Raw genomic sequence first — 25,000 nt, 5'->3', positions numbered from 1 at the left:
TGAGGCCTCTGACAGAGGAAGTCCAGTAGCCAGTTGCAGAGGTAGGTACTGAGTCCCAGTTTGTCAAGTTTGCAGATGAGTTGTTGTGGTATTATGGTGTTGAATGCAGAACTGAAGTCTATAAACAGCAATCTCACATATGAGTCTCTTTTTTCCAGGTGGGTGAGGGCTGGGTGGAGGGCAGAGCAGATTGCATCCTCTGTAGACCGTTTGGCTCGGTATGCAAACTGGAAGGGGTCCAGGGTGGGGGGGAGAATGGATTTGATATGTGACATGACAAGCCGCTCAAAGCACTTCATGATGATGGGTGTCAGTGCCACAGGGCGGTAGTCATTGAAGCAGGATGGAGCAGTTTTCTTCGGCACAGGTATGATGGTGGCAGCTTTGAAACATGATGGGACGATGGCTTGCTTCAGGGAAGTGTTAAAGATGTCTGTGAAGACATCCTTAAGCTCCCCTGCGCAGTCTTTCAGCGCACGACCTGGGATGTTGTCTGGACCTGTTGCCTTACGGGTGTTGATAGCAGCAAGTGTCCTCTTCACGCTGTCGGCAGAGAGGCACAGGGGCTGCTCGTGTAGAGGGGGATGGGTCTTCTGTGGGCAGGTGCTGTTTTGTGCTTCAAAGCGAGCAAAGAAGCGGTTCAGATTGTTGAGCAGAGGGATGTTGCTCTCACAGCTCTGTGGCGCGGGCTTGTAGTCCGTGAGGGCCTGAATACCCTGCCATAGGCTTTGTGCGTTCCTGCTGTCTTTGAAGTGGGTGGTTATCTTGTGAGTGTATTCCTTTTTTGCTTCCTTGATGCCACAGGACAGGTTGGCTCTCGCTGTTCTCATGCCTAGGGTTACAGGACCCTAGTTGTGTGTGTGTGGGCATGTGTCATGTGTGTGTGTGAGTGGGCATGTGTTGATGTTCCCCATCAGAGCTCATCTGTGGTCTGTGCTCTCTGATGGAGTTTTCTACTGATTGCCTAGGAAGGTTTTGATCATGACAAGTATTCATGGCTGAACACTGTAAAAATGTTTATCACTAATATGAAAGGTTTGATGCTCTCTGGCTGAGTGTAACTTGTATGAAATCTGCTTGTTGATTTCCCACGTGTGGAGTTTGTGTTCTGTGAAGAATTGCCCTTTTGGTGAACCTTGCTTAAAGGAGACGCCCAACGTGCACCCCATGTACCGAGAGAACCACCCGCGGCGTAAGATGGGGCCGCTCATCTACCACAAGAGCAACTCACAGGACCGGCTCATCGAGGAGCTGCAGGGCAAGCTGGGCATCAGCCGCAAGGAGCGGCCGCGCAAGCAGCCCGACGAATGGCTCACGGAGGGCGTGATCGTCATGAACAACCCCAAAGAAAGATGGAGAGAGTGGAAGAGAGTGAGAAGGTGAGAGAGGGGAGAGAGGGTGAGAAAGATAGATGGAGAGGTTGGAAGAGAGTGGAAGAATGTGAGAGTGAAGAGAGACAGGGAGGAATTGAGGTGTGATCACAACCTCAAACACTTGTGAGAGGACTGCACCAGATGAGGATAAGGTAGAGAGAGAGAGAGAAAGACAGAGAGGAGAGAGAAAGAGGAGGAAGGTAGTAGTGGAGGAGGTAGGAAAGGGGTATGTTGGGATGGACAGAGGAGTGGAGAGAGAGATGGAGAGAAAAGAGAGATAGAGAGGAAGTAGAGATAGAGAGGAAAAGATTGTAACACCAGATCCATCAGGGCGTCATCATCATTATAGAGCTACTTTCATTTCTAACTGTTTTCATTGTCCTGTCCTGTTTTCAGTGTTTCTTTTGAACTTTTGGTCTTGTTCTCATGATAATCTTTCCATTCCTTTCCTGCTCTCCTCTTCCTCCTCCTCTTCATCCCTCCTTTTCTCCTCCTCTTCCTCCTCCTTCTTTCCTCCTCCTCTTCCTCCCTCCATCTCTCCTCTTCCTCTAGATTATCATTCCTCCTGATTCTCCGCTCCCTCAGCGGAAGGTTATCCCTCCCCCCCTCTCGCCCCCCACCCCTCGCCGTGAGGAGCCCAAGAGGCCCCCCCCAGTCAAGCAGGCCCCCCCGCCCCTGCCACCACCACCCCCACCTGCCCCCTCCCCTCCGCCTCCGCAGCAGGAACCTGCACCACCTCCGGTGGAACCCCTCGTTAAAAAAGTGGAGCCCCCCTCACCCCCTCCAGTCCAGCGGAGACCCCTGACCCCCCCAATGCCCCCGACCCCTCCGGCCCCTGTGCCCGTGGAGCCCCCTGCCCCCAAACCTACCCCACGCCCTCCGCCTCCTCCGGTGCAGGCTCCTCCACCCAGAGAGCCCACCCCTCCTCCTCCTCCCGCGCCTGCCCCCAGACAGCTGGTGTCGGTGGGGAGCCAGACGGAGTCTGACCCCCTCTTCCCTCCCATGCAGGAGTGGAGCTCAGTTAAGACCCGCTGGTTCTGTGGATCACTAATGTCCAGCATGAGCACTTTAAGCACGCTGAGTTAGAGCAAAATGCTGACGTTTGTTTTCGTGAAATTTTCTGTTGTTAGCAGTTGTTACCTGATATAGCAGTACCAGTTTGTAACAAAGCATTACCCAGTATTCTACACAAACAAACATCATAGCAACATAGTGACAGATAGAGGTTGGACACTATTGTTTCTACAACTGATTTAATGAGACACAAACCAGACAGAACTGCTAATAAACAGAGCATATCTATGGCTCTTATTTACTGTAAATAAGGGCAGCCATCTTGGAATTCCAAACTCGGGGCTCCAATGAGCTGATGTGTCGGGATACAACTTCAGGGGCATTCCATTTGCAACTTCCTGTTAGTAGCTCAGGAAAACAACTCAGTGACCAACTCGAGTAGACAAATGGAACACAGCAATATGGAACACGCCAGTTTCAAATGAGGGGGGGGGGGGGGGCGAGCTAGCTCTCTGTTTTTTTTGAACGTCAACAAAAGTGACATTCCCCAATATCGCTTAGAGCACCTTTAACTCAGTGTGTTTAAAGGTTACTAATGTGTCCACCCAAGCTGGTGGTATGAGTGAAGGGACTGGTACTGTTGCCTGTGTGTGTGTGTGTGTGTGTGCACGTGAGTGCTGGCCTCTGTGTGGATCCCTGTGCCAAAAGGGCTGGGTGAAGTGGGAAGGGAGATCAGGCAGTCTTGACCTTTGACCTTTCTGCTTGAAAAAGAATCAGGTTACCACTGATGGACAGTCACCATTACAGGAAACTGAAGGATTTTTTTTTAAATGTTTTTTTTTGTTTTCATGTAGATCTTTGACTGATTAACAGTAGGCAAAGGTTCAAACTGATTTTCCAAACAGAAAGTCAGTTGCTGATGTGGACTAGTGAAGGAGTTTAACATGTGTGATGGGATGTTTGTTTTACATGACTGACAAATAGCTGCATGTTTGCAATCTGCCCCAATGACCTCATCTAACGAGCAGTGTTTAAAGGAACACGAACACATGGCTCAGATTGCTGATGGCTTGTTTACTTATTGTATTATCCGTGTTTGTATGCACAGCTGCATGTCCAGTATGTGTGTGTGTGTGTGTGTATGTCTGATTTTTTGTATGTGTGTTTGTGTGTGTCTGGGTCTGGGCTTCCTGTTTTGTGACCCTGACTTCCTGTGCTGTGTAGATTATGGCCCAGGGGAAGGGCTCCCATCCGCAGGGTAATAAGCTGGACACCATGCTGGGCAGCCTGCAGTCGGACCTCAACAAACTTGGGGTGCAAACTGTGGCCAAGGGTACCTGTGGGGCCTGCTGCAAGCCCATCATTGGCCAGGTGAGGGCGCTGGTGCTCAGTAAATCAGCTTGTGAGCAGAAACATGATTTACCAAGCCAAACAACTTCCAGTGAAGGACATGATCAGATTATTTGAACACCAGCTTGTTGCGTGAATGTTAAGTGGTTCAAGTTCAAGCCTTGAGACATTCATATACTTTGTTGCCATATGAATCAACACATATATTGATTCATATATATTGTGGAATATTGTGGAAAAATATGTAAAGTTTAAAGATTTTTTTGTCAATGGTTCCAAACCATGGTCTGTTTTTGTCTTCATTCTGCCTATTGTCTTGTTTAAGGTTGTCTAGCTGCACGTGTATGAAATGTTACATATATTATGTGTGTTCTGCAGTTGGTGACAGCCATGGGTCGCACGTGGCACCCAGAGCACTTTGTGTGCACACACTGTCAGGAGGAGATCGGTTCCAGAAACTTCTTTGAGCGCGACGGGCTGCCCTACTGTGAGAGAGACTACCACCACCTCTTCTCCCCCCGCTGCAATTACTGTAACGGACCCATATTGGATGTAAGAACCACACACACACACACACACACACACACACACACACACACACACACACACACACACACACACAAACACACACACACAAACACACACACACAAAAACACACACTCACATCGCATATTGTACATACATTAAGACACACACACATACGCATCCTCTCGCTTACAAATAACCACACACACACACACACACACACACACACACTCACATAAGACACACACACTCATAAAAAATGCACACAGTTACATACATAGTGATTTTTGCTAATACATTTGCTAAAACATGTTTGTCACAGAAAGTGGTAACTGCCCTGGACCGGACGTGGCATCCAGAGCATTTCTTCTGTGCGCACTGTGGATCGATCTTTCTTTGGGCCTGAAGGTCAGTGTTGCCCATTCCAGCAGACTGAGCCCTTAACACAGTGTCTGAGGCCAGTAATAAGTGATGACCAAGTCAAGTGTCATACAGTATGTGTATGTGTGTTTACGTTTGTTTTCGTCTACACGACGTGTGTGTCTTTGTGTGTGTGTGCGTGTGTGCGTTCGCCTACATGTGTGTGTCTATACACATGTCCACGCGTGTGTGTGTGTGTGTGTGTGTTTGTACACGTGTTTGTGTTTGTCTACATGTGTGTGTTTGTACACGTGTGTGTGTGTGTGTATGCCGCAGGCTTCCATGAGAAGGATGGAAAGGCGTACTGTCGGAAGGACTACTTTGACCTGTTTGCGCCCAAGTGTGGAGGCTGTGCCCGCGCCATCCTGGACAACTACATCTCAGCGCTGAGCTGTCTGTGGCACCCAGAGTGCTTCGTCTGCAGGGTGGGTGTGTGTATGTTGGTGTTGGTGTGTGTGTGTGGGTTTAAGTATAAATACTCTTTTGAAATATTCTTTTGATCCCGTGAGGGAAATTTGGTCTCTGCATTTATCCCAATCCGTAAATTGGTGAAACACACTCAGCACACACACACTAATCCCAGCGCAGTGAGCTGCCTGCAACAACAGAGGCGCTCGGGGAGCAGTGAGGGGTTAGGTGCCTTGCTCAAGGGCACTTCAGCCGTGCCTACTGGTCGGGGTTCGAACCGGCAACCCTCCGGTTACAAGTCCGAAGCGCTAATCAGTAGGCCTCGGCTGCCTCTAGTGGTTAAGGAGCTGGGCTAGCATGCAGTAGTAGTGTAGTGGTTAAGGAGCTGGGCTAGCATGCAGTAGTGTAGTGGTTAAGGAGCTGGGCTAGCATGCAGTAGTGTAGTGGCTAAGGAGCTGTGCTAGCATGCAGTAGTGTAGTGGTTAAGGAGCTGTGCTAGCATGCAGTAGTGTAGTGGTTAAGGAGCTGTGCTAGCATGCAGTAGTGTAGTGGTTAAGGAGCTGGGCTAGCATGCAGTAGTTGTGGGTTTGATTCCTGGCTGCCTCCATTGTGCCCTAAATTGCTCTGGGGAAACTGGCCCTTGTAATAATTGACATAATGAATTGCCAAATGAATTAATATGAATGAGCCATGTGTTGTCTATATTGTTGTCCAACAGGAATGTTTCACGCCCTTCGTCCACGGGAGTTTTTTCGAGCACGACGGGCAGCCGTTCTGTGAGGTGCACTACCACGATCGGCGCGGCTCGCTGTGCTCAGGCTGCCAGAAGCCCATCACGGGTCGCTGCATCAGCGCCATGGCCAAGAAGTTCCACCCCGAGCACTTCGTCTGCGCCTTCTGCCTCAAGCAGCTCAACAAGGGCACCTTCAAGGAGCAGAACGACAAGCCATACTGCCAGGGCTGCTTCATCAAGCTCTTCAGCTAGAGCCCAACACCACTGCATGGACCTGCGCTAGTGTGTGTGTGTGTGTGTGTGTGTGTGTGTGTGTGTGTGTTTGTCTGTGTGTGTGTGACAAAGGGCTTGAAAGCCGGACTGTCTGGACATGAATGGTCACCTTAGTTGTGACTGTGATAAGAATTGCTGTGTGTGTGTGTGTGTGTGTGTGTGTGTGTGTGTGTGTGTGTGTGTGTGTGTGTGGGGGGACATGTGTCGTGACTGTGATAAGAATTGCTGTAGGTATGTGTGCATGTTGATTCAGGATGTGGTTGTGTGAAGGTATCTTCAACAAACAACCAATAGCAAGTTGCGGTGGTGTGGTGGTGTGAGGAGGTGTATTCGAGTAATGTTGATGATGATCTGTGGTCTCTGCTCTCTGACTGAGTTTTCTACTGATTGCCTAGGAAGGTTTTGATCATGAGAAGTATTCATGGCTGAACACTGTAAAAATGTTAATCACTAATATGAAAGGTTTGTTGCTCACTGGCTGAGTGTAACTTGTATGAAATCTGCTTGTTGATTTCCCACGTGTGGAGTTTGTGTTCTGCGAAAAATTGTCCTTTTGGTGAACCTTGCTTTAAGGTTTTGAAAATCCACATTAGTATTTGAAACTGGCCACGATGTTAACAAAAGGTGAAAAACCCAACCCTTACACAACCTGTTAATCAACCAAATATAAACATTAATAAGACAGAATAGCAATTGGAGTATTCAGTATTCACATTAATCAGTCATGTATGTGAATAATCAAATAAACATACATAGATAGACACACAAACACATGCACACACACACACACACACACACACACACTGGTAATCAACTTTGTAATGGGCAGGAGTTGTAGGGAAGGCACGTGAGGGATTGAATAGAGATTCCTCTGCACACACACACACACACACACACACACACACAGGTATTCTCTTCAGGATGAGTTATGTGATCATGTGATCATGTCCTTCTCCGTGAGCATATGTGAGATTATAAAGACGATAGATTAACAGTAAGGAAGGGCATGTCTGTTCCTTCACATTAGAGACACATGTTCTAGGTTACAGTCTGCAGGCAAATCATGGAGATTTTTCCCACTACATTTTTGCACTGTTATAACTTCCTAATAACCACTCAAAATATGATTACATCTTCCTCTTGTCTCTTGTATCACTGATGCCTTTAAACGGCGGGAACTTCATCATCTGATGTTAGTCCTCACACACTAAAATATATATGCTCATATTCTTTCCATCTCAGAGGTAACACAATACTGCAAAACTGAAGCTGCTGTTTAGCTGAACATTTGTCATCACTGATACGTTTTCTTTTTTGTTTGTTTGTTTATTGTTTTAGTGTGCAAGTCTTAACCATGTTGAGTGTTGTTGAAATCCTCCCAGGAGTATTTGAGTGACATGGCTGTTTGCGAAAGCCATTGTATGTAACAAAATATTAATCTGCATTAATCCTAAAGCAGCACCAAAAAAGGAGATGCTTGAAATCCTTGTATTCTTCCAAATTGTGCATTTAATTGGCCAGGATTTGAAACGCCTCACTTGCAATATTCATTTCCATCTTGTGAAGTGTTATGATGTCAGTTGTCAGTCTGTTTTCAGGTCACTTATGGAATTACAGTACATGTATGTATTAAAGCACAAATAAAGTACATTTTGCTACCTTGGGGCATTGCATGGTTGTCATGGAGACAAGTTGTCCTGGATCAGCTGCAGTCCATCTCCAGGGATGGCACTGGGGAGTCCACGGAGGAGCTGGATATTAATGGCGTTTACAAACAGAAGTTCAGGAGGAGCGTGACGGAATTTGCCACGCCTCCTTCTTCATCTGCCAGGTAACTTATTCTGCAGTCTACCTGCCGAAGCAACAGCATTGGCTTAACTTTGCTCACAACCCACCACCTCCCCTCACACCTCCAGTCCTCCTTAGGTGAGAATAAAGGGGTGTATGACTCTACAATATTGTGTATACATTATTATGACACAATAAAAAGGTCTGTGGTATAGATAGAAATAGAAGCATCATATAGTGCACTCTACACTCAGGCAGTACATGTAAAAGGCCTATTTTAATGGGGTATCTTCTGCACTGCCTGTTATTATTGTGTTGCATGACCGCTGGTATTCTGTCAGGAACCCTGAACTTAAAATAAACAAACTGCACAGGTGTGCCTAGGTGCAGAAACAAATAAACAAACTGCACAGGTGTGCCTAGGTGCAGATACAAATAAACAAACTGCACAGGTGTGTCTGGGTGCAGATGCAAATAAACAAACTGCACAGGTGTGTCTGGGAGCAGATGCAAATGAACTTTGGCCTGGCGCTGCCCACTTAGTGCCTCTATCACACCTGAACGGCTCACTTTACCACTTGTACAGCAATGCACTTGCACCCCGTTATCACCAGGTCATATAGCTGTCAAAAAACACCCACTGGACTTCAAACAGCAAATATCAGGGAATTGGGTTTGAGTTTCAAATGTAAGTTCATCCAGTTTTCCTCCATCAGACTCCTGTCACTTCACACTGTTTCCACACACAGCACACAGAAACCTCCATCTGTCTGCTATCTGTCTGGCTCTCTGGGGGAAATCAGCAGTTAGAAATACAAATGCTGCTGATGCCCACGACTTCTCCAGACCACAACACTGCCACCTGTTGACATGACTGGGTATTACAGCACTGATATGTGAGCTGACACACGTTCACAAGATAAGCAGTGGGGGGCTCACAGATATCAACAAACCCATAATAAAGAAATGGGGAAATAGAAAAAAGAAATGTATAATGATTTTGTTGTTGTTGTTGTTCTTTTATGTAAATCTGCCAAACGCCTACTTGTCTTGGCCTTTTTCCTGTAATGGGCTGTAATGCTGATGCTGTATATTTTCTTTGTGTGTGTCCGACTGTATTCAGACTTGAGTTCACAGAGTGAAATCATTTGTACCATATAGGTATACCTAACAGAAAATACTCATGACACAAAACTGTTAAGGCCCTGCTGGTCATTCCCAGTATTACACCTTTTCTAATGCCTGTTTGGGCTCTGCCCCTTTCGTCTGTGCTGCCTTGTTCCCAATTTGCAGATCATGGAGTGTGCCCATTGGTGCTGGGAGTAATGGGTGGCCCTATAAAGGAGACCTCATGGGTAATGGACGCCCTCTGACTCTGACGCTCTGACGCTCTGGCCTGGTTCCTGGTCACTCCGTGGCTGCTCCGCTGGGGAGAGCCTTGGCCCGTAGCTCCTCGCACCGACGTTGCGTTTTACACTTTTGTTTGATCACCCCTAGACATACTTTGCATTACACTATCCTTTTTCATGCACTATACTGACTTTATCTTTTTAATGTTAAAATAAACTTATATATTATTGAACATATCGCTACAATGTGGTCTCCCATTTAATGTCACAGCTACTTTGAGCCAGGTGGTTGTGACAAAACTAAATAAACACACTAAAATACACACATCATGAATATAACCTCAGTCTTGATTTATGCCTGGCTCCTATACAGTACAGCTCATTTTACTACTTGCTGTGCAGACTTTGAGGCACATAGTACAACATATCTCCACTAGATGGCAGCACCATCACAGCTGATATCCAACTATGAATAGCTGCCCTGCGACCGTCTGCCCATGCATTTTGTCACTTCTGAATCGGTGGCTTTACATGAATGCGTCCCGAATTACGATAGGCTAACCTACTTTTTTCAATTATCTAGTTTGAGGGGAAAGTATTTTAGAGTTTAATTTCCTTTCAAATTTTGGATGTTTTCATATGTCCTTATCCATGGGAAACTCACAATTAAAACAATAATGTAGAAATATAGGCTATACAGCTGGTGTTGGTATTTTATAATACAGTAGGTCACATTATGTATGCAGCTTGCCATGATTAACTAAATGGACGGGCACTTTGACCCCGATCGGCACACAAGGAAGCAACACGCAGAAACGAAAGTGAAAGAAAATTGTTGCTCAACTGCTTCTTCTCGTAGGCTAGTGTTTGTTAGTACGTAAGGAAAATGGCAGAGGCGATTTCAAGTAACGAAGACATTTTAATGTGCTCGATTTGTTTGGATCTACTGAAGGATCCAGTGACTATTCTCTGTGGACACAATTACTGTATGGGCTGCATTAAGGGCTGCTGGGATCAGGAAGACCAGAAGGGAGTTTACAGCTGCCCCCAATGCAGACAGACATTCGCTCCAAGACCCGTTTTAAACAAAAATAATGTTGTTGCAGAGCTTGTGGAACAACTAAGGAAGACCAGAATGCACGCTGCCCCTCCTGCTCTATCTACTGCTGGACCTGGAGATGTGGAGTGTGATGTCTGCACTGGGAGAAAACTCAAAGCCGTGAAGTCCTGTTTGGAGTGTCTGTTGTCTTACTGTGGAACTCACTTCAAAGCTCATAATGAACTTAATCCAGGAAGAAACCACTCAGTGATTGATGCCACAGGCCAGCTACAGGAAAGGATCTGCTCTGAACATCAGAAGGTTTTAGAAATATTTTGTCGTACTGATCAGAGTTGTATCTGCTATCTGTGTACGATGGACGAACATAAAGGCCATGATACAGTCACAGCTGCTGCTGAATGGAAAAACAAACAGGTGAGTACTGGAGCTACACTTGTGTCTTCATTTTATTTGAAAGATCTGATACACAAATAATGTGTTTGTATTTAACAGGAACATTATACTTCTTAAAGTTTACTGATTTTTTTGCAGACTCTTGTTCTCATTAGAGAACTCACAAACCAGAAAATCATTAGCAGGTGCAAGTGCAAAATGTTGTATAACATTGACATGGCAGCATCAACCTGAATGTGATACGGCATAAAGGGTCCGATATACAGGTTCTGACCCAGCTTGATTTGTGTTTAATGCTTTAAACCAGTTCTCCAACTGAAAAGAGTCCATGTTGTTTATATTACCTGTTCATCAAGAAATATCAATGGGCTATTTGTAATCATTGTCTTGATAAATAAATAGGAAGCATAGTTGAGTTTGTTTGTATTTTTATCAACAGAATCAGTTGGGGCAGACCCAGAGGAGATTCCAGCAGAGAATCCAGGAGAGAGAGAAGGAGCTGCAGGAGCTGAGGAAGGCTGTGGAGACTCTCAAGGTGAGAAGATAACAGCAGACTGATGAAGGTTTCAAATGTTACTGTCATTAATATCACAGATCATGGATACCCATGACATCAATACTCAGAATTAGTTTCATCCTTTTGCTTAATGATGCATGTAATAGCAGACACATTAGCAGTATCAAGTTCTAATTCCACCTTCTTGGGCCAGATTGTAGTGTTCCCAGTGAGTAACTGTGCCTCTGCTGCCATCTCTACAGCACACAACCACTGACACCATGAAACACTTTCAGCTTCACCTCCCTCTGTGTGTCTCCTGCCCTCCTCTTTGTGTGTCTCCTAACAGAGCTCTGCACAGACAGCAGTGGAGGACAGTGAGAGGATCTTTACTGAGATGATCCGCTCCATTGAGAGAAGGCGCTCTGAGGTGACAGAGCTGATCAGAGCTCAGGAGAAGGCTGAGGTGAGTCGGGCTGAAGGACTCCAGAAGAAACTGGAGCAGGAGATTGCTGAGCTGAAGAGGAGAGATGCTGAGCTGGAGCAGCTTTCACACACAGAAGATCACATCCATTTCCTAAAGGTAAATTTGAGCTGCCCTCCGGAAACTGAAATTAAATGTAAAAAATAAGAAAGAGTATTGAGCTGATAGCTTTCTGTGAAATATATGACATGTCCAAATACCAACAGTGTGTAATAAAACTCTGCTTGTGAGCTGTATGATGTGTGATGAGGTAACAAATACATGGCATTGATTTACATGCAGTATGAGCAGTATGTATCTAACATGTACACACACTTAAACACACAAATGCATAATTACACACACACTAAACCAACTGATTTAACTCATTATGTCTGCAGCCTTTGGGGGAAACAGCCCTGACTGAATATTCAGGTGGCCGGTCTCAACTTTTGTGTTTCTCTCTTCAGAATGTTGTGTCAGTCACTGGTGCTCATTGCAGTACAGTTCCAACCAGAATGACCTTCACACTCGCAACGCTCTCAACTTTTATATTTGTCTCTGTAGAACATCCCATCATTCCGATATTCTCCTTGCTCTCCCAGCATGACCATCAACCCAAGTTTCTCATTTGAGGCTGTGAAGAAATCTGTCTCTGCAGTGAAGGTGCAGCTGGAGGAGAAACTGGGTGGCATCTTCAAGCAGGAAGTAGCCAAGATATCTGCAACAGGTTGGACAAACCTCTAGAATGGACGCAATGATGAACTACTTTTATAAGACACTGTTATGTTCAAACAGTTATGGATTCATTTGACTCTGTATGTTCTGTCTCTCAACAGTGGCACATATCCAAATTATCCAGTCTTTAGAATGTGAGTCTGTCATTAAGTTGCATTCCGATCTTCAGCTGAAATAAAACTTCCTTCCAGAGCTAACAGGCCTTTCACAGATGTTAAAAACAAACATTTCCCAAAAAGTGGAGTACACACAAGATAATATGCAAAGCAAGATGTGTGTTGGTTTGTTCTGTTGATCCTCGGTGAATGAGTGTCTCTGTGTTGGTTCCCAGATACTGATCCTGAAATCCCAGTCAGAAGAACAGACAGTAAAGTGATTCTGCCACCACACAGTAAGTCTTTACTCTCTGGTTCTGACAGCCTCTACGGCTTTATATCTGGGGTCTAGCAACGGAATGATAGTTTCACTGAATCTTTTCATCTTTAGAACCTGGCTGGGCCCCAGAGTTTGAAATGAAGGCCCTTTAGATGTTTACATGTATCAATAACAGCAAACAAAAGCAGAAGCTGAGACCAGAGATGGAGTTAGAATTCAGCTTTAACAAACAGTAACCTCATCATTTACTCCAAACCACTAGATTACACCCATTACTTCTGCAGTTGTCTTGTGATAATGAACTGATTGTGGTGGTTAGAACTGGAGGTCCTCTAAACATGCCCCTACCCTCCTAATGAAGATGAGGGCCTCTAAACATGCCCCTACCCTCCTAATGAAGATGAGGGTCTCTAAACATGCCCCTACCCTCCTAATGAAGATGAGGGCCTCTAAACATGCCCCTACTCTCCTAATGAAGATGAGGGACTCTAAACATGCCCCTACCCTCCTAATGAAGATGAGGGCCTCTAAACATGCCCCTACCCTCCTAATGAAGATGAGGACCTCTAAACATGCCCCTACCCTCCTAATGAAGATGAGGGCCTCTAAACATGCCCCTACCCTCCTAATGAAGACAAGGGACTCGTCAGTGGGAGGTTGGAGGCCTTTAAGTTTTAAGCAGCTGGGGACTCATATGCCACATAACATTCTTTATACAATTTCTACTGATGTGATTTGAACATGAGTGTGCTGTCATCATTATATATTCTCTTTATACTGCAAAATCTAAGTTTTTGGTAGTAAAGTGATATGTTCTGTTTCAGTGTCTGATGTCCAGGCTGCTTATCCTGAAACAGTGACCAGAGAGGAGCTCTTGCAGTGTAAGTTGAACACACACACATGCACAACTCCAAAGGACTCTAACATACACACACACACAGGCAAATACACACACACTCACACACACACACATTTTAACTACTATTTATGTCCGCAATTCATAATAAATGTACATAAGGACATACATGTTACAGATACAGAACATTGCTAAGGCATGATCCACCAATGTGTGTCTGATGACAATCTCAAACAGCAGATTTATGTATTTAATACACACAACACCTTCTTCTCTATATATGGCGACTTCCAATAATGGAGGATATTGAGCAGTATTTGGCAATTTGCTTTGCCCTAGCTTTTGTAAAGCCAACTATCCTGAGACCCCTAATGACAAGCCTATGCACATGGCCCAGGCTGCCGAAGATAAGCACCAGATATTGACATTTGTAGCCAAGGCCAGTTATTTGCTGTACAAGAGGGTGATATTTTACTAGCTTTGTTAAGTAAGCCTCCTCTAGACATGGAATCAAAACAGCAACCTACTTCCAGGATGAACACATCCCTATCGTGCTCATCAATAATTATAATATCAGGCCTGGTGGCATTTAAATCAGTGAACGCAGACATTGTAAAACACCTGGAAAACATTTGTTGTCTAACAACACAATTTACATGTATTGACACATTTGGAGAAAATAAAGATGATACATTTCCAGATATAATGTCCACAATCCTATCATGCCTGGATACATAAAGACTTTTGTAAAAATGACAGCCATTTAATATGTGACATGGATTCTATGACTTGCTCTTGTCCATGATGTATAGCCTACACAATGGTGAGTGGGAACGAGGATACCAGATTGACAGGTTTAACCTTGTTGGGTATACCTGAAGCCTCGCTTTGACTGTAAAAATTAGTATGTCTTCATCAATAGATGAATTGTGAAAAAATGTGTGTGAGATGGAGTGATCTGCAAAAGGGATACATGCGAGCTTTCCTTGAAGTTTGAGTCCTCTCCAATGTCTCTGACGCTGCTGGTGTTTGATTGACAGCAGAGACGCACGACTATATCCAGGTGGAACTGAATAGCGCAGACCGTCTTGCAGTACTGTTGCAGTCACAGTGATATTTGTATCCTTAATCATTACTTCATGAGGTGTAACATGTGTGGCATCGACTCCAGACCACTGCAAGTCAACACCAGTCCAGTTGCAGAGATCGTTGAGATCAGGCCAGTCCGATCTGACCCCAAAACCGGCGGCATGGGTGTCAAGTTTACCATTCGCTTCCTTACAAAATCCTAGAAAGCTTGGTTCCGATTCTAGGGCGAGGGGGACTTGGCGCTTCCCAAGGTCGAGAAAAAGAGAAGCACGGGCCATTTCTCGTACGGTGCTATCATCATTGTTTAGCATGCTTAGCAAATGCGACATGCACAGGTGTCGGGTCATAGCCACGCCACTTTTGTTTGTAGATCCTACCGCTTGATAAGGCTTGCTTGTGCACTGTTTTGACACACACACACACACATAAACGTCACCCACACACACACACACACACACACACACAAACACACACACACACACACACACACACACACTCACACACACACATACACACACACATACACGTCACACACACACACACACACACACACATACATACACATACACACAGGCTCTTGCTGGTAACCCGCCATAAATAGCCTACAGATTCTTGCGTGCGTACATTCTCTATTCTCTCCAAAAAGTGGCCAAGTGCGTAATTCTGCGGCATAAAGCAAATGTATTTGTTATTGTACAGAAAAATAAAGATAACCTGTCAAGCAGTCAATTGACTAGATTGCAGTCAAGAAGTAGGGCAAATTAATTTACAAAACCAAAACGTGGGTCATAGTTGTCTAAGCCTCTATTGCGTAGCCTGTTAAAAACGTCGCTAGATAGTATTAAATCGCCAACAACATTGTTTTCTGCAGAAGCCTACCCTAGACTACAGATTAATTCTGAACAGTTATTTCTCTACTGACTTAATTATCACACAAGACACTGTTTTGATTTGCGTAGTTGCGTTACCCCCAACACTGACAATAACGTAGACAGCAAATTAAGATATTTTTTCGTTTTGTGGAGTGGCACGGGTAGGCTATCAAAAGCAGATTTCGATTTTCATTACCACCGTGTAGTCAAGCCTTAAGCCATACCCAAGTAGCCTAAATCGAGGTATTGTTTAATTATGCATGATTTATTTTGTTATTGAATTCGTAGGCTGGGATTCCTCTCGGCAACAATTATGTTTAACGGTAGCCTCCTGCTTTTTCAGAAGGGGCGGCAGGCAGGCTACTGACAGAGTGATGTACAGTGGCAGAGCGACGCACAGTGGCTGAAAGTGGTACTAAAGTTTCACGCAGCTTCACGCCGCGTAATGCGCACACAGACACACACACACACACACACACTGTAATACACACATACAAGTCTAAGTGTGTCCTCTTCTCTCTTCTCCCTCATCAGATTCCTGTCACTTCACACTGGATCCAAACACAGCATACATACACCTCCATCTGTCTGAGGGGAACAGGAGGGTGGAGGGTAGAGCTGAGCTGCAGCCATATCCTGATCATCCAGAGAGATTTGATGAGTATTGGCAGGTGCTGTGTAGAGAGGGTGTGTCTGGACGCTGCTACTGGGAGGTGGAGTGGAGTGGGCAGGGGGGTTATATAGCGGTCTCATATAAAAGCATCAGCAGGAAAGGACGGGGTGATGAGTGTGGGTTTGGATGGAATGATCAGTCCTGGAGTCTGTACACCTGCAGCTCCTACTCCTCTTTCTGGCACAATAAGAAAGAGACCAAACTCCCTCTAGTGGCCAGCTCCAGAATAGGAGTGTTTGTGGATCACAGGGCAGGAACTCTGGCCTTCTACAGTATCTCTGACACAATGACTCTCCTGCACAGAGTCCAGACCACATTCACTCACACACTCTACCCTGGGTTTTGGATACACACTAGATCAACAGTGAAGTTGTTGTGACCCACACTGTATAGCAGGACAGAAATGTGAAGATCCCAGATACAGATATATTCTGACCAGATACATGACACGTGTGTGGTGGTGGGGCATTACGCAATGGACTAGAAGTGAATATTTATGAGCTTGTACTCAAGAGATTAAAAAAGATGTTTGGTGTATGATGAAATGTACACTTCATGTTGCAACATGGCTGCCCCAAAAGACTTGCATACAAAATGTACCATATGTATGGGATGTTATGGTGGATGTTACATTTATTTTTTAATAATAGCCCACATGATCACTACTGTTGATGGAGTATATTTCATCTGTCTGAGTCATGTAATCAATAAAAATAATCCATGTTTGTTTCTCAAACCTTTTATAATTGTTTGTTCAAATTGTTAAAATTGTTTGAATAAATAACAAAGGGTCAGGCATCAGTACATGATGTGGGAGAGTGTGTGTGTCAGTCTGAAACTAGGATCAAAAGGTCAGATCAGTCCTGGAGTCTGGCCCTCTCTGGCTCTGGCACATCTCCCTCTAGTGGCCAGATACCAGAATGGGAGTGTGTGTGGATCACAGGGCAGGAACTGTCAGAATCTCTGACACGATGACCCTCCTGCACAGAGTCCAGGCCACATTCACTCACACACTCTACCCTGAGCTTGGCTAGGTCCTATATCAGCAGTGATGTTATTGTGACTCAGTTACACACAGATGCTCTTAGTACTACAGACACACACATGTACAGATCATCTCATCATAGCACATCATGGGTTAGTAGCGCTACACACACACACACACACACACACACCCATGCACAGATCACATCCCATTACAGGTTAGTAGCGCTGCACACACGCTCATGCACAGATCACATCCCATTACAGGTTAGTAGCACTACACACACACTCATGCACAGATCACATCCCATTACAGGTTAGTAGCGCTACACACACTCATGCACAGATCACATCCCATTACAGGTTAGTAGCGCTACACACACACTCATGCACACATCACATCCCATTACAGGTTAGTAGCACTACACACACACCCATGTATAGATCACAGCCCATCACGGGTCGTTGCATCAGCACCATCATGGCCAAGAAGTTCCACCCCGAGCACTTCATCTGCACCTTCTGCCTCAAGCAGCTCAACAAGGGCACCTTCAAGGAGCAGAACCACAAGCCATACTGCCAGGGCTGCTTCATCAAGCTCTTCAGCTAGAGCCCAACACCACTGCATGGACCTGCGCTAGTGTGTGTGTGTGTGTGTGTGACAAAGGGCTTGGAAGCCAGACTGCCCGGACATGAATGGTCACCCTAGTTGTGTGTCTGTGGGCATGTGTTGTGTGTGTGAGCATGTGTTGAGACTGTGATAAGAATTGCTGTGTGTGTGTGTGTGTGCATGTTGATTCAGGATGTGGTTGTGTGAAGAGCTTAGGTATCTTCAGCAAACAACCAATAGCAAATTGCGGTGGTGCGGTGCTGTGAGGAGATGTTTATTCAGGTAATGTTCCCCATCCGAGATGATCTGTGGTCTCTGCTCTCTGACTGAGTTTTCTACTGATTGTCAAGGAAGGTTTTGATCATGAGAAGTATTCATGGCTGACACAACACTGTAAATATGTTTGTTACTAATATGAAAGGTTTGATGCTCACTGGCTGAGTGTAACTTGTACGAAATCTGCTTGTTGATTTCCCACGTGTGGAGTTTGTGTTCTGTGAAGAATTGTCCGTATGGTGAACCTTGCTTGAAGGTTTTGAAAATCCACATTAGTATTTGAAACTGGCCACGATGTTGACAAATGACAAAAGGTGATGACCCAACCCTTACACAACTTGTTAATCATCCAAATATAAACATTAATGAGACAGAATAGCAATTGGAGTATTCACCACTATTGACATGAATCAGTCATGTACTGTACACACACACACACACACTGGTATTCTCTTCAGGATGAGTTATGTGATCATGCCCTTCTCCATGAGCATATGTGAGATTATAAAGACGATTGATTAACAGTAAGGAAGGGCATGTCTGTTCCTTCACATTAGAGACATGTGTTTTCAGGTTACAGTCTGCAGGCAAATCATGGAGATTTTTCCCACTATATTTTTGCACTGTTATAACTTCCTAATAACCACTCAAAATATGATTACATCTTCCTCTTGTCTCTTGTAACACTGATGCCTTTAAACGGCGGGAACTTCATCAGCTGATGTTAGTCCTCACACACTAAAATATATATGCTCATATTCTTTCCATCTCAGAGGTAACACAATACTGCAAAACTGAAACTGCTGTTTAGCTGAACATTTGTCATCACTGATACGTTTTCTTTTTTGTTTGTTTGTTTATTGTTTTAGTGTGCAAGTCTTAACCATGTTGAGTGTTGTTGAAAGCCATTGTATGTAACAAAATATTAATCGGCATTAATCCTAAAGCAGCACCAAAAAATGAGATGCTTGAAATCCTTGTATTCTTCCAAATTGTGCATTTAATTGGCCAGGATTTGAAACGCCTCACTTGCAATATTCATTTCCATCTTGTGAAGTGTTATGATGTCATTTGTCAGTCTGTTTTCAGGTCACTTATGGAATTACAGTACATGTATGTATTAAAGCACAAATAAAATACATTTTGCTACCTTGGGGCATTGCATGGTTGTCATGGAGACAAGTTGTCCTGGATCAGCTGCAGTCCATCTCCAGGGATGGCACTGAGGAGTCCACGGAGGAGCTGGATATTAATGGCGTTTACAAACAGAAGTTCAGGAGGAGCGTGACGGAATTTGCCACGCCTCCTTCTTCATCTGCCAGGTAACTTATTTTGCAGTCTACCTGCCGAAGCAACAGCATTGGCTTAACTTTGCTCACAACCCACCACCTCCCCTCACACCTCCAGTCCTCCTTAGGTGAGAATAAAGGGGTGTATGACTCTACAATATTGTGTACATTATTATGACACAGTAAAAAGGTTTGTGGTATAGATAGAAATAGAAGCATCATATAGTGCACTCTACCCTCAGGCAGTACATGTAAAAGGCCTATTTTAATGGGGTAGCTTCTGCACTGCCTGTTATTATTGTGTTGCATGACCGCTGGTATTCTGTCAGGAACCCTGAACTTAAAATAAACAAACTGCACAGGTGTGTCTGGGTGCAGATGCAAATGAACTTTGGCCTGGCACTGCCCACTTAGTGCCTCTATCACACCTGAACGGCTCACTTTGCCACTTGTACAGCAATGCACTTGCGCCCCGTTATCACCAGGTCATATAGCTGTCAAAAAACACCCAATAATTCGTTTTGGGTTTCAAAATCCAAATCTAAGTTCATCCAGTTTTCTCTTCTCCTCCATCAGACTCCTGTCACTTCACACTGTTTCCACACACAGCACACAGAAACCTCCATCCGTCTGTTATCTGTCTGGCTCTCTGGGGGAAATCAGCAGTTAGAAATACAAATGCTGATGATGCCCACAACTTCTCCAGACCACAACACTGCCATGACTGGGAATTACAGCATTATTTATATATATATGCAAATCTGCCAGATGCCTACTTGTCTTGGCCTTTTTCCTGTAATGGGCTGTAATGCTGATGATGAGTATTTTCTTTAAGTGTGTCTGACTATATTCAGACTTGAGTTCACAGAGTGAAATCATTTGTATTATACCTAACAGAAAATACTCATGACACGAAACTAAATAGACACACTATAAAATTCACACATCATGAATATAACCTCAGTCTTGATTTATGCCTGGTTCCTACAGTACAGCTCATTTTACTACTTGCTGTGCAGACTTTGAGGCACATAGTACAACATATCTCCACTAGATGGCAGCACCATCACAGCTGATATCCAACTATGAATAGCTGCCCTGCGCCCGTCTGCCCATGCATTTTGTCACTTCTGAGTCGGTGGCTTTACATGAATGCGTCCCGAATTCCGACAGGCCTAACCTACTTTTTCCAATTATCTAGTTTGAGGGGAAAGTATTTTAGAGTTTAATTTCCTTTCAAATTTGGGATGTTTTCATATTTCCTTATCCATGGGAAACTCACAATTAAAACAATAATGTAGAAATGTAGGCTATACAGCTGGTGTTAGTATTTTATAATACAGTAGGTCACATTATGTATGCAGCTTGTCATGATTAACTAATGGACGTGCACTTTGACCCCGATCTGCACACAAGGAAGCAACACGCAGAAACGAAAGTGAAAGAAAATTGTTGCTCAACTGCTTCTTCTCGTAGGCTAGTGTTTGTTAGCACGTAAGGAAAATGGCAGAGGCGATTTCAAGTAACGAAGACATTTTAATGTGCTCGATTTGTTTGGATCTACTGAAGGATCCAGTGACTCTTAACTGTGGACACAATTACTGCACGGGCTGCATTAAGGGCTGCTGGGACCAGGAAGACCAGAAGGGAGTTTACAGCTGCCCACAATGCAGACAGACATTCGCTCCAAGACCCGTTTTAAACAAAAATAATGTTGTTGCAGAGCTAGTGGAACAACTAAGGAAGACCAGAATGCACGCTGCCCCTCCTGCTCTATCTACTGCTGGACCTGGAGATGTAGAGTGTGATGTCTGCACTGGGAGAAAACTCAAAGCTGTGAAGTCCTGTCTGGATTGTCTGTTGTCTTACTGTGAAACCCACTTCAAAGTTCACAATGAAGTTACCCCAAGAAAACACTTAATGATTGATGCCACAGGCCAGCTACAGGAGAGGATCTGCTCTGAACATAAGAAGGTTTTAGAAATATTCTGTCGTACCGATCAGAGTTGTATCTGCTATCTGTGCACGATGGATGAACATAAAGGCCATGACACAGTCACAGCTGCTGCTGAATGGAAAAACAAACAGGTGAGTACTGGAGCTACACTCGTGTCTTCATTTTATTTGAAAGATCTGATACACATTTTATGTGTTTGTATTTGACAAGAGCATTGTACTTCTTAAAGTAAAACTGATTTTTTGCAGACTCTTGTTCTCATTAGAGAACTCACAAACCAGGAAATCATTAGCAGGTGCAAAGTGCAAAATGTTGTATAACCTGTTAAACATTGACATGGCAGCATCAACCTGAATGTTATATGGCATAAAGGGACCGATATTACAGGTTCTGATCCAGCTTGATTTGTGTTTAATGCTTTAAACAAGTTCTCCAACTGAAAAGAGTTCATGTTGTTTATATTACCTGTTTATCAAGAAATAGCTATGGGCTATTTGTAATCATTGTTTAGATAGATAAATAGGAAGCATAGTTGAGTTTGTCTGTATTTCTATGAACAGAAGCAGTTGGGGCAGACCCAGAGGAGATTCCAGCAGAGAATCCAGGAGAGAGAGAAGGAGCTGCAGGAGCTGAGGAAGGCTGTGGAGACTCTCAAGGTGAGAACTGACCAGAGGAGAAGACAACAGCTGGTATCAGCTCTCAAATGTTATCATAAGTATTATGGCAGCTTTGTTTATCTGCTATAACTAGATTACAGGTATCAGGTTATTTGCCAGAACAAACTCCCTTTTTATTCAGTTGCTTAATGATACACATGCTGAATTCATGATGAATAATGGGCACATTCAGATCAAACTACCAGTAGTATAGTAGTATTAGTGTTCTATCAGATTAGAGTAATAATATGTTCTATGAGTACTGTAAGTACGCTGCAAAGTCTGTGGTATAAATGCTGAATTCTGTGAGAGAGAAGAGTCTACTGTACATTAACAATTCTAATTCCACCCATGGGCCAGATTGTTGTGAACCCAGTGAGTAATTGTGCCATTGCTGTTATCTCTACAGCACACAAAGACCCACTGACACCATGACACACTTTCAGCTTCACCTCCCTCTGTGTCTCCTGCCCTCCTCTTTGTGTGTCTCCTAACAGAGCTCTGCACAGACAGCAGTGGAGGACAGTGAGAGGATCTTCACTGAGATGATCCGCTCCATTGAGAGAAGGCGCTCTGAGGCGACAGAGCTGATCAGAGCTCAGGAGAAGGCTGAGGTGAGTCGGGCTGAAGGACTCCTGAAGCAACTGGAGCAGGAGATTGCTGAGCTAAAGAGGAGAGATGCTGAACTGGAGCAGCTTTCACACACAGAGGATCACATCCATTTCCTCAAGGTACATTTGATCTGCCCTCCTGAAACTGAAAATAAATGTAAAGAATAAGACAGAGTATTGAGCTGATAGCTTTCTGTGAAATATATGATATATTATGTCCAAACACCAACAATGTGGAATAAAACGCTGTATGTGAGCTGTATGATGTGTGATGAGGTAACTAATAGATTGTATTGCTTTACATGCAGTGTGTACAGTATGTATCTAACATGTACACACACTTCAACACACAAATGCATAATTACACACACTAAACCAACTGATTTAACTCATTATGTCTGCAGCCTTTGGGGGAAACAGCCCTGACTGAATATTCAGGTGACCTGTCTCACCTTTTCTGTTTCTCGCTGCAGAATATTGTGTCACTGGTGCTCATTGCAGTACAGTTCCAACGAGCATGACCTTCACACTCTCAACACTCCCAACTTTTATATTTGTCTCTGTAGAACATCCCATCATTCCGATACTCTCCTTGCTCTCCCAGCATGACCATTAACCCAAGTGTCTCATTTGAGGCTGTGAAGGAATCTGTCTCTGCAGTGAAGGTGCAGCTGGAGGAGAAACTGGGTGGCATCTTCAAGCAGGAAGTAGCCAAGATATCTGCAGCAGGTTGGACGCAATGATGAACTACTTTTATAAGACACTATTATGTTCAAACAGTTATGGATTCATTTGACTCTATATGTTCTGTGTTCCTTAACAGTGGCACATATCCAGATCATCCAGTCTTTAGAATGTGAGTCTGTCATTAAGTTACATTCCATTTTACTGCTGAAATAAAACTTCCCTCCAGAGCTAACAGGCCTGTCACAAATGGTAAAAACAAACATTTCCCAAAAGGAGGAGTGCACACAAGATAATATGCAAAGCAAGATGTGTGTTGGTTTGTTCTGCTGATCCTGGGTGAATGAGTGACTCTGTGTTGGTTCCCAGATACTGATCCTGAACTCCCAGTCAGAAGAACAGACAGTAAGGAGGTGCTGCCACCACACAGTAAGTCTTTACTCTCTGATTCTGATTAATCTTTTCATCTTTAAAACCTTCTTTCAGATGTCAAACCTATAGAGGCATGGGGGTGTGGCTGGGCCCCAGAGTTTGAAATGAAGGCCCTTTAGATGTTTACATGTATCAGTAACAACAAACAAAAGCAGAAGCTGAGATCAGAGATAGAGTTAGAGTTCAGCTTTAACAAACAGTAACCTGATAATTTACTCCAAACCACTAGATTACACCAATTACTTCTGCAGTTGTCTTGTGATAATGACCTGATTGTGGTGGTTAGAACTGAAGGTCCTCTAAACATGCCCCTACCCTCCTAATGAAGATGATGGGGCTGTATTTTGCACCCTGGCACATGGCGTAAAACTCGTTTTCCACCCGACGCAAAGTTTAATTCCTTATTTTGCACGTTTAATTTTTAAGCAATGCGCCCAGGGGTGTGGCAATTAACTTAGGGAGTGGCTTAGCGCATTGTCAAAAAATCGCTATTGTACACCTGGTCAGAAGTCTATGGCGAGTTGTTTATATGTTATTTTAAGAGCGCATTGTCAACAGTCATGTCACAGTTATCATCCATGAACGCACACCAGCGCATGTCCAAGCAAAACATTACAAATTGCACAATTACAATAGGAAACATAATTAGAATAAAGATATTACGAAATACTGTACATCTTATGATGAGTAGTTATTCACCATCATTTGCAAGTTGGTAATGACGGTTAAAAGTGATTAGGGGAGAGGCGTGAGACACGTATGGAGCACAGCTGAAGACGCACTGTCACGAGATATAAGCAACTCCTCTGCAGGATATATGCTGTTTTATTCAGTCATTGGAGCAATATTAGGGTAAGTGTTGCTTTTTCTAGGTTATGTTTTTGATGGTAACCCATTGTCAGTCATTAGTGAAAGTAGCTACATATAACTGTCTTGTCGTTGACTGACACCATGGTGAAGTTAGTTTCACTTTGCCAATGAGTTCAAAAAATAGACGAGTGCAAATGCTTGAAGGCTATGCTAGGTTTTAGTAAAGCATGGTTTACTGGAATGACTATCTCGGATGACGGTCTCGCAAGCAGCCTCCTTCAAATGCGCCGTTGAATGTCAAAATACAGATGCATTTATTTGACATCGCGCTTTGCACGGTTAAAGGGAATGACAGATGTCATTCTCATTGGTTTAAATGATGTTACGCCCCAAACACACCCATGATAGATTAAAAAACCTAGGAACACCTTGTTGCACCATG

The 25,000-nt window shown here is 44.1% G+C and overlaps 3 protein-coding genes across 3 annotated transcripts in view; all 3 read left to right on the top strand.

The window, feature by feature from the left end:
* pxnb (paxillin b) overlaps positions 1-7,158 on the top strand; it is an 8,488-nt gene extending 1,330 nt beyond the window's left edge. The window contains 8 exon segments of the mRNA XM_076270758.1: positions 1,147-1,329; positions 1,959-2,393; positions 3,612-3,758; positions 4,116-4,289; positions 4,586-4,651; positions 4,653-4,671; positions 4,960-5,108; positions 5,810-7,158. Of these exon segments, the coding sequence (XP_076126873.1) occupies positions 1,147-1,329; positions 1,959-2,393; positions 3,612-3,758; positions 4,116-4,289; positions 4,586-4,651; positions 4,653-4,671; positions 4,960-5,108; positions 5,810-6,076 (1,440 nt within the window). The 3' untranslated portion in view covers positions 6,077-7,158.
* Positions 7,159-10,040: 2,882 nt separating this feature from the next.
* LOC143106521 (tripartite motif-containing protein 16-like) lies at positions 10,041-17,032 on the top strand. The gene is made up of 8 exons (XM_076270829.1): positions 10,041-10,708; positions 11,127-11,222; positions 11,533-11,766; positions 12,214-12,376; positions 12,486-12,518; positions 12,716-12,775; positions 13,584-13,640; positions 16,111-17,032. Exons 1-8 carry the CDS (start codon positions 10,121-10,123, stop codon positions 16,626-16,628), a joined length of 1,749 nt encoding a protein of 582 aa, XP_076126944.1. The 5' UTR covers positions 10,041-10,120; the 3' UTR covers positions 16,629-17,032.
* A 3,844-nt stretch (positions 17,033-20,876) lies between these two features.
* The window catches only part of LOC143106514 (tripartite motif-containing protein 16-like), a 7,881-nt gene continuing 3,757 nt past the window's right edge, over positions 20,877-25,000 (top strand). Inside the window, exons 1-6 of the mRNA XM_076270819.1 lie at positions 20,877-21,496; positions 21,926-22,021; positions 22,519-22,752; positions 23,199-23,361; positions 23,456-23,488; positions 23,686-23,745. Of these exons, the coding sequence (XP_076126934.1) occupies positions 20,912-21,496; positions 21,926-22,021; positions 22,519-22,752; positions 23,199-23,361; positions 23,456-23,488; positions 23,686-23,745 (1,171 nt within the window). The 5' untranslated portion in view covers positions 20,877-20,911. The remainder of the gene's footprint in view (positions 21,497-21,925; positions 22,022-22,518; positions 22,753-23,198; positions 23,362-23,455; positions 23,489-23,685; positions 23,746-25,000) is intronic.

The sequence above is a fragment of the Alosa pseudoharengus genome, unplaced genomic scaffold (genome assembly GCF_046254945.1).
Source record: "Alosa pseudoharengus isolate Yale_2024_CS ecotype anadromous, Long Island Sound unplaced genomic scaffold, YU_APseudo_1.1 YU_APseudo_1.1_scf_6, whole genome shotgun sequence".
Lineage (NCBI taxonomy): Eukaryota > Metazoa > Chordata > Actinopteri > Clupeiformes > Clupeidae > Alosa > Alosa pseudoharengus.
This window is presented reverse-complemented; position numbering and strand designations above follow the sequence as displayed.